This window comes from Triticum aestivum, chromosome 3D, assembly GCF_018294505.1.
Source record: "Triticum aestivum cultivar Chinese Spring chromosome 3D, IWGSC CS RefSeq v2.1, whole genome shotgun sequence".
Taxonomy (NCBI): domain Eukaryota; kingdom Viridiplantae; phylum Streptophyta; class Magnoliopsida; order Poales; family Poaceae; genus Triticum; species Triticum aestivum.
This window is the reverse complement of record NC_057802.1, coordinates 1,183,675-1,193,667: the sequence shown is the minus strand read 5'-3', so window position 1 is coordinate 1,193,667 and position 9,993 is coordinate 1,183,675. Positions and strand designations below refer to the sequence as shown.

The window sequence follows — 9,993 nt, the reverse complement described above, 5'->3', positions numbered from 1 at the left end:
TAGGACAATAAGATAATGGTGCATATGGCCGTCGACATGGAGCACTACTGGCCGGAGAACTGTTAAAGATTTCCATATCCTTTTCCCTTTGGGGGCATGATGAGAACTGATGGTCGACAAGAATCACTACTACCAAAGCCACTTTACTACTGTGGGCATGCTGGTGATGGACCTCCAAGTCCTTTGTCGTTAGCGTGCTACTGCCCTGCTTGCAATAATTAATTCGACTCCGCATTTAGGAAATGCTAGGCTTCCTTTCATGGCTGCAAACCTCGCCACTCTAAACCAACGCACAACTAGGCTAGGGAAGAAGGTGGAGGTGTCCTCCGGCTGGCCGGCCGTTCTCCTCGGATGGAAGCTTCTCATGCCGCCGCGGCTGGGGCGACAGAGGCAGCAGCTGCTGCTTCTCTAGACCTATCTCTAGCACTAGCCCCTGTGCCACCACCGCCACCTTGCTCCTCTTCTCGGGCTGTAGCAGATGCTCTTCTTCCTTCTAGGGGTGCCGGCGGTGACAGCCCCGGCCATGGTGGTGGCTCGAGGCTCTTCTCGTGTCTCTTCTGCGAGAAGACCTTCCTCAAGTCGCAGGCACTGGGGGGCCACCAGAACGCGCACAAGAAGGAGAAGGCCGGCGGCAGCTGGAACGCCCACCTCTACCTCCCCGCGGCGGCGGGAGCAGCCACCCACCACAACCAGCCGGCCACCTTGACGTCCATGCCACCGGTGACCCGGCCGCCCGCGAGTACGCCCACTAGCAGGCATGACGATGACCACGAGCAGCAGCAGCTTGATCTTAGCCTCAGGCTCTAGCTAGCATTCTCTAGTGTCAAACCGTCAATATATTCACGTCCGTGCTTTTTTCTTCTTATATCAACTAGCTTGACCGTGCATTCAAGTATCTGTGGAGGCAACTTGCTTTTATCATTGTTATTAAATTGCGTGCACTACTCGCGTGTTTGACCTTTCTGAATTTTGCGCCGAGTAGCTTTGTAAAAAGGAGTAGCTCAATAACGCATGTTGGTCGACAGGGATATATCACTGCCAAACTGTTACTACGTACTCTCTTTGTTCAGAAATACTTGTCAGAGAAATAGATAGTATTTCCGGAGAGAGAGAGCACTATCTTGTAGCCATGATAGATCTGCCTGCGTGGTTGGCTATAGACGGGGTGAGCCCGCCCATATGGTCGTTAGCTAGGGCCGCTTGCAGTAGTGCGCCTCCCAGATCTAGCAAGTGTCTGGCTTCCTTTCATGGAGAAGATGGGATCTTTTACTCCGGACAGGTGTCCCAAGTTTCTGTTGGTCCAGGAGAAATGAGGTTCAACATAGTAAAGATGATATTTTTCACTCACTACCAAACTAATGCAACAGTACTACCACTTCTGTAGCCATGATCGATCGACCCTGGGCGCGCCCTGCCGTTCCTCCCTACGTGTTCCTCCGTGGCTGGCCATGGCTCACGGGAGCAGGGCGCCCGTGTGTTGGACCTTCGACGTTAGCGCTACTCGCAATAACTAATGCGGATAGCTCCTCGATTTAGCAAGTGGCATATTTCCTTTCCTGCCGCGCTCCTCCCTATAACATCCATCATCAGAGCTCAGACTTGAGCTTGCCATGTGTAGGCTAGAGGGTGAAATCCATATGTACGAGAAGCAAAGCTGGTAGGTATGCAAATATCCCCATGTCGGTATGTAAAGATACCCGCTCGTATGGACTCGGTGCGGCAAATCCCATCAGGCATCGCCTATATGAGTGTCTAAAGAATATCGAAACAAATTGAGTCGCGCTTGTGAGATCGGGGCGAGCACCGAATCAATGGTTCATGTCGCGTCGCGCGCTGAAACAAGAGCGGGCACGTTCGCTCTTCATACTTTCCATTTTTTGTCTCCATTGATACTTAACCATGAACGGACCCATTAGTGTGGGGTTTAGACGCCTGGAGTACTCCCTCCGTTTCAGTTTACAAGTCCTGCGCGTATACCTAGGTTGCCAATTTTATCACACTAATATAAACTATATAACACAAAAATTATACCGTTTGAAAATAGAACATCTGAAGTTTATATTGGTATATTTTTTGTAATATGTGACTTGTATTAGGTTGGTCAAATTGACGACCTAGGGGTACGCGCACACCCTGTAAACTGAGAGAGGGAGTAGTAACCTTTGATCCAGCCTTAAATATTTGGTCTAGTGGGAATATAGTTTAGGTGGCCCGCTGGTTTGCTTTCCTAGAAAAAAACTTAATGACCTTTTTTTTAGAAACAGAGGTACTCAATGACCTGATGCTGATGGTGTGTACATTACATTACATCTTGTAGCCATGATGTAACCAATGGATGTCCTAGTTGGTAGCTGCCCGCAGACTGGAAGGGGCACCCAGATTTAGCAAGTGGTCACCAGCCCCCTATAAAACTCAGTTGCCACCAGCCGCCACTGAGAGCTCACACCTCCTCGTCTCACCATCTTTTCCGATAAGAGCATGGAGGCTCAGGCTCCCCCTGAAGCCGCAGGATCTCCTCTAGACCTATCTCTCACTATGGCCCCCGGGGCTCCTTGGTCTGTTCTTCCTTCTGGTCGCGGTGGTCGCCATCGCAGCGGCACGGGATCAAGGCTCTACTCTTGCCTCTTCTGTGAGAGGAAGTTCCTCAAGTCGCATGCGCTAGGGGGCCACCAGAACGCGCACAGGATGGAGAGGGTCGTCGGCAGCTGGAAGGCCCACCTCTACCTCCCTGACCATCATCATGCCGCGGCAGCAGCCACCGGTATAGCGCGTCTTGACACCGACGATGACAAGCACCAGAAGCTTGATCTTAATCTCAAGCTTTAATTTGCTCTAGCTCCTGTGTACACTAAGCAGTACGCACAGGGCAGGCTTAGCTCCATTGGCCATTGCTATATACGGTCACTAGCATATGTGCGCCTTGTCCCTTCATGTATGAAATCACAAGGCTTTTCTCATTCTTCTGCATGGCGCCATGCCAGCGATCGACCAGGATGAGAATTATGACTAATTCCCAGGCTGTTGCATTTTTCCTATGCACCCACCTGCATGTAAATAAAACCAAATCCGTCCTCCTTTTCCATCAAGGTGCAAACGTTATATACATACTCCCTCCGTAAAAAAATATAAGAGCGTTTAGATCATTACTTTTAGTGATCTAAATGCTCTTATATTTGTTTACAGAGGGAGTACTTTTTTCAAGGCTTTTGGAATCCAAACATAATTTTTTGCAAGTGATTCCCAAACAGAATTGTTAGCAAAGATGGCTTTCCATAAACATCTTCTTAAAACGGGTTTCGGTAAAATTGTTTTTAATTACTCGCTATACAAACAACTACTAAAAGGAACATATCCAATGACATAATTGTTGGGAATCGTAGCATAATTTTAAAATTTTCCTACGCTCACCAAGATGCATCTATGGAGTATACTAGCAACGAGGGGAAAGGAGTGCATCTACATACCCTTGTAGATCGCGAGCGGAAGCGTTCCAATGAACGTGGATGACGGAGTCGTACTCGCCGTGATCCAAATCACCGATGACCGAGTGCCGAACGGACGGCACCTCCGCGTTCAACACACGTACGGTGCAGCGACGTCTCCTCCTTCTTGATCCAGCAAGGGGGAAGGAGAGGTTGATGGAGATCCAGCAGCACGACGGCGTGGTGGTGGATGTAGCGGGATGCCGGCAGGGCTTCGCCGAGCATATACGAGAGAGAGAGGTGTTGCAGGGGGAGAGGGAGGCGCCCAAGGCTGTAGTGTTGCTGCCCTCCCTCCCCCCCTATATATAGGCCCCCTTGGGAGGGGGGGGGGGGGGCGCCGGCCAAACTGTTGGAAATATGCCCTAGAGGCAATAATAAATGGTTATTATTATATTTCTTTGTTCATGGTAATTGTCTATTATTCATGCTATAATTGTATTGTCCGGAAATCGTAATACATGTGTGAATACATAGACCACAACCTGTCCCTAGTAAGCCTCTAGTTGACTAGCTCGTTGATCAACAGATAGTCATGGTTTCCTGACTATGGACATTGGATGTCATTGATAACGGGATCACATCATTAGGAGAATGATGTGATGGACAAGACCCAATCCTAAGCATAGCATAAAAGATCGTGTAGTTTCGTTTGCTAGAGCTTTTCCAATGTCAAGTATCTTTTCCTTAGACCATGAGATCGTGCAACTCCCGGATACCGTAGGAGTGCTTTGGGTGTGCCAAACGTCACAACGTAACTGGGTGACTATAAAGGTGCACTACGGGTATCTCCGAAAGTGTCTGTTGGGTTGGCACGGATCGAGACTGGGATTTGTCACTCCGTGACGGAGGTATCTCTGGGCCCACTCGGTAATGCATCATCATAATGAGCTCAATGTGACTAAGGCGTTAGTCACGGGATCATGCATTGCGGTACGAGTAAAGAGACTTGCCGGTAACGAGATTGAACAAGGTATTGGGATACCGACGATCGAATCTCGGGCAAGTAACATACCGTTTGACAAAGGGAATTGCATACGGGATTGACTGAATCCTCGACACCGTGGTTCATCCGATGAGATCATCGTGGAACATGTGGGAGCCAACATGGGTATCCAGATCCCGCTGTTGGTTATTGACCGGAGAGGCGTCTCGGTCATGTCTGCATGTCTCCCGAACCCGTAGGGTCTACACACTTAAGGTCCGGTGACGCTAGGGTTGTAGAGATATATGTATGCGGAAACCCGAAAGTTGTTCGGAGTCCCGGATGAGATCCCGGACGTCACGAGAGGTTCCGGAATGGTCCGGAGGTGAAGAATTATATATAGGAAGTCAAGTTTCGGCCACCGGGAAAGTTTCGGGGGTTACCGGTATTGTACCGGGACCACCGGAAGGGTCCCGGGGGTCCACCGGGTGGGGCCACCTATCCCGGAGGGCCCCGTGGGCTGAAAGTGGAAGGGAACCAGCCCTTAGTGGGCTGGGGCGCCCCCCTTGGGCCTCCCCCCATGCGCCTAGGGTTGGGAACCCTAGGGGGGAGCTTCCCCCTTGCCTTGGGGGGCAAGGCACCCCTTCCCCCCACTTGGCCGCCGCCCCCCCTTGGAGATCTGATCTCCAGGGCCGGCGCCCCCCCCAGGGGGCCTATATAAAGGGGGGGAGGGAGGGCAGCACACAACAGCCTTGGGCGCCTCCCTCCTCCCCTGCAACACCTCTCTCTCTCGCAGAAGCTCGACGAAGCCCTGCCAGAGACCCGCTACATACACCACCACGCCGTCGTGCTGCTGGATCTCCATCAACCTCTCCTTCCCCCTTGCTGGATCAAGAAGGAGGAGACGTCGCTGCACCGTACGTGTGTTGAACGCGGAGGTGCCGTCCGTTCGGCACTCGGTCATCGGTGATTTGGATCACGGCGAGTACGACTCCGTCATCCACGTTCATTGGAACGCTTCCGCTCGCGATCTACAAGGGTATGTGGATGCACTCCCTTCCCCTCGTTGCTAGTAGACTCCATAGATGCATCTTGGTGAGCGTAGGAAAATTTTAAATTATGCTACGATTCCCAACAGTGGCATCATGAGCCAGGCCTATGCGTAGTTACTATGCACGAGTAGAACACAAAGCAGTTGTGGGCGTTGAGTTTGCCAATTCTTCTTGCCGCTACTAGTCTTTCTTGTTTCGGCGGCATTGTAGGATGAAGCGGCCCGGACCGACCTTACACGTACGCTACGTGAGACAGGTTCCACCGACTGACATGCACAAGTTGCATAAGGTGGCTAGCGGGTGTCTGTTTCTCCTACTTTAGTCGGAACGGATTCGATGAAAAGGGTCCTTATGAAGGGTAAATAGAAATTGGCAAATCACGTTGTGGTCATACGTAGGTAAGAAACGTTCTTGCTAGAAACCTACAAACCACGTAAAAACTTGCAACAACAATTAGAGGACGTCTAACTTGTTTTTGCAGCAAGTGCTATGTGATGTGATATGGCCAGAAGATGTGATGAATGATATATGTGATGTATGAGATTGATCATATTCTTGTAATAGGAATCACGACTTGCATGTCGATGAGTATGACAACCGGCAGGAGCCATAGGAGTTGTCTTTATTATTTTGTATGACCTGCGTGTCATTGAATAACGCCATGTAAATTACTTTACTTTGTTGCTAAACGCGTTAGCCATAGAAGTAGAAGTAATCGTTGGCGTGACGACTTCATGAAGACACAATGATGGAGATCATGGTGTCATGCCGGTGACGAAGATGATCATGGTGCCCCGAAGATGGAGATCAAAGGAGCATGATGATATTGGCCATATCATGTCACTATTTGATTGCATGTGATGTTTATCATGTTTTTGCATCTTATTTGCTTAGAACGACGGTAGTAAGTAAGATGATCCCTTATAATAATTTCAAGAAAGTGTTCACCCTAACTGTGCACCGTTGCGAAGGTTCGTTGTTTCGAAGCACCACGTGATGATCGGGTGTGATAGATTCTAACGTTCGAATACAACGGGTGTCGACGAGCCTAGCATGTACAGACATGGCCTCGGAACACACGCAATACACTTAGGTTGACTTGACGAGCCTAGCATGTACAGACATGGCCTCGGAACACGGAGGACCGAAAGGTCGAGCATGAGTCGTATAGAAGATACGATCAACATGGAGATGTTCACCGATCTTGACTAGTCCGTCTCACGTGATGATCGGACACGGCCTAGTTAAACTCGGATCATGTTTCACTTAGATGACTAGAGGGATGTCTATCTGAGTGGGAGTTCATAATCAGATGAACTTCATTATCATGAACATAGTCAAAAAGGTATTTGCAAATTATGTCATAGCTTGCGCTTTAGTTCTACTGGTTAAGATATGTTCCTAGAGAAAATTTAGTTGAAAGTTGGTAGTAGCAATTATGCGGACTGGGTCCGTAAACTAAGGATTGTCCTCATTGCTGCACAGAAGGCTTATGTCCTTAATGCACCGCTCGGTGTGCTGAACCTCAGCGTCGTCTGTAGATGTTACGAAACATCTGACATACACGTTTTGATGACTACGTGATAGTTCAGTGGCGGTTTAGAATTGTGGCACCAAAGACGTTTTTTTGAAACGTCGCAGAACATGTGAGATGTTCCGAAGACTGAAATTGGGATTTCAGACTAGTGCCCACGTCAAGAGGTATGAGACCTCTGACAAGTTTCTTAAGCCTGCAAACTAAGGGAGAAAAGCTCAATCGTTGAGCGTGTGCTCAGATTGTCTGAGTGCCACAATCGCTTGAATCGAGTGGGAGTTAATCTCCCAGATGAGATAGTGATAGTTCTCCATAGTCACTGCCACCAAGCTAGTAGAGCTTCGTGATGAACTATAACATATCAAGGATAATTATGATGATCCTTGAGCTATTCGCGATGTTTGACACCGCGAGAGTAGAAATCAAGAAGGAGCATCAATTGTTGATGGTTAGTAAAACCACTAGTTTAAGAAGGGCAAGGGCAAAAGGGATACTTCATGAAACAGCAAGTCGTTTGCTGCTCTAGTGAAGAATCCCAAGGTTGAACCCAAACCCGAGACTAAGTGCTTCTGTAATGAGAGGAACGGTCACTGAAGCAGTACTACCCTAGATACTTGGTAGATGAGAAGGCAGGCAAGGTCGACAGAAGTATATTGGATATACGTTATATGAATGTGTACTTTACTAGTACTCCTAGCAGCACCAGGGTATTAGATACCGGTTCGGTTGCTAAGTGTTAGTAACTCGAAATAAAAGCTGCGGAATAAATGGAGACTAGCTAAAGGTGAGATGACGATATGTGTTGGAAGTGTTTCCAAGGTTGATGTGATCAAGCATCGCATGCTCCCTCTACCATCGAGATTTGGTGTTTGCGTTGAACATGATTGGATTATGTTTACCGCAAAACGGTTATTCATTTAAGGAGAATAATGGTTACTCTGTTTATTTGAATAATACCTTCAATGGTCTTGCACCTAAAATGAATCTCGATCGTAGTGATACACATGTTCATGCCAAAAGATATAAGATAGTAATGATAGTACCACATACTTGTGGCACTGCCACTTGAGTCATATTGGTGTAGAACGCATGAAGAAGCTCCATGTAGGTGGATCTTTGGACTCACTCGTTTTTGAAAAGATTGAGACATGCGAACCATGTCTATTGGTATATATGCATGAAGAAACTCCATACAGATGGATCGTTTGGACTCACTTGATTATGAATCACTTGAGACATGCAAATCATACCACATGGGCAAAATGACTGAAAGTCCTCGTTTTCAGTGAGATGGAACAAGAGAGCAACTTATTGGAAGTAATACATTTTGATGTACGCAGTCCAATGAGTGCTGAGGCATGCAGTGGATATCGTTATGTTCTTACTTCACAGATGATTTGAGTAGATGCTGAGTGTATTTACTTGATGAAACACTAGTCTGAATTATTGAAAGGTTCAAGTAATTTCAGAGTGAAGTTGAAGATCGTCGTGACAAGAGGATAAAATGTCTGTGATATGATCATAGAGATGAGTATCTGAGATACGAGTTTGGCACACAATTGAGACATTGTGGAAAGTGTTTCACAATTAATACCGCCTGGAACACCATAGTGTGATGGTGTGTCCGAACATCATAACTGCACCCTATTGGATATGGTGCATACCATGATGTTTCTTATCAAATTACCACTATCGTTTATGGGTTAGGCATTAGAGACAACCGCATTCACTTTAAAAGGGGCACCACGCAATTCCGTTGAGACGACACCGTTTATAGAAACCTAAGTTGTCGTTTCTTAAAAGTTTGGGGCTGCGATGCTTATGTGAAAAAGTTTCAGGCTGATAAGCTCGAACCCAAAGCGGATAAATGCATCTTCATAGAATACCCAAAAACAGTTGGGTATACCTCCTATTTCAGATCTGGAAGCAAAAGTAATTGCTTCTAGAAACGAGTCCTTTCTCGAGGAAAAGTTTCTCTCGAAAGAATTGAGTGGGAGGATGGTGGAGACTTGATAAGGTTATTGAACCGTCGCTTCAACTAGTGTGTAGCAGGGCACAGGAAGTTGTTCCTGTGGCACCTACACCAATTGAAGTGGAAGCTTATGATAGTGATCATGAAACTTCGGATCAAGTCACTACCAAACCTCGTAGGACGACGAGGATGCGCACTACTTCAGAGTAATGCGTGATCCTGTCTTGGAAGTCATGTTGCTAGACAACAATGAACCTACGAGCTATGGAGAAGCGATGGTGGGCCCATATTCCGACGAATGGCTCGAGGCCATGAAATCCGAGATAGAATCCATGTATCAGAACAAAGCATGGACTTTGGTGAACTTGCCCGATGATCGGCAAGCCATTGAGATAAATGGATCTTTAAGAAGAAGACGGACATGGACGGTAATGTTACCGTCTATGAAGCTCGACTTGTGGCAAAGAGTATTTTCACAAGTTCAAGGAGTTGACTACGATGAGTTTTTTCTCATCCGTAGCGATGCTTAGGTCCGTCGGAATCATGTTAGCATTAGCTACATTTATGAAATCTGGCAGATGGATGTCAAAACAAGTTTCCTTACCAGTTTTCGTAAGGAAAGGTTGTATGTGATACAATCAGAAAGGTTTTGTCGATCCTAAGGATGCTAAAAGGTATGCTAGCTCCAGCGATCCTTCCATGGATTAGAGCAAGCATCTCGGAGTCAGAATATACGCTTTGATGGAGTGATCAAAGTTTTTGGGTTTATACAAAGTTTGTTAGAAACTTGTATTTACAATAAAGTGAGTGGGAGCGCTACAACATTTCTGATAAGTATATGTGAATGACATATTGTTGATCCGAAATGATGTAAAATTTCTGGAAAGCATAAAGGGTTGTTTGAAAGGAGTTTTTCAAAGGAAGACCTGGATAAAGCTGCTTACATATTGGGCATCAAGATCCATAGAGATAGATCAAGACGCCTGATGATACTTTCAAAAGACAGCACACCTTGACATGATTTTGAAAGA

General features: G+C 47.0%; 2 protein-coding genes across 2 annotated transcripts; both read left to right on the top strand.

Moving 5' to 3' along the window:
- The first annotated feature begins 288 nt into the window (after nucleotides 1-288).
- LOC123073542 (zinc finger protein 2-like) lies at nucleotides 289-846 on the top strand. Its single transcript, XM_044496634.1, has one exon. It carries the CDS (start codon nucleotides 352-354, stop codon nucleotides 805-807), a length of 456 nt encoding a protein of 151 aa, XP_044352569.1. The 5' UTR covers nucleotides 289-351; the 3' UTR covers nucleotides 808-846.
- Nucleotides 847-2,478: 1,632 nt separating this feature from the next.
- On the top strand, nucleotides 2,479-2,826 carry LOC123073540 (transcriptional regulator TAC1-like). Its single transcript, XM_044496633.1, has one exon. The coding sequence runs from the start codon at nucleotides 2,479-2,481 to the stop codon at nucleotides 2,824-2,826; it is 348 nt and encodes a 115-aa protein (XP_044352568.1).
- Nucleotides 2,827-9,993: the final 7,167 nt, after the last annotated feature.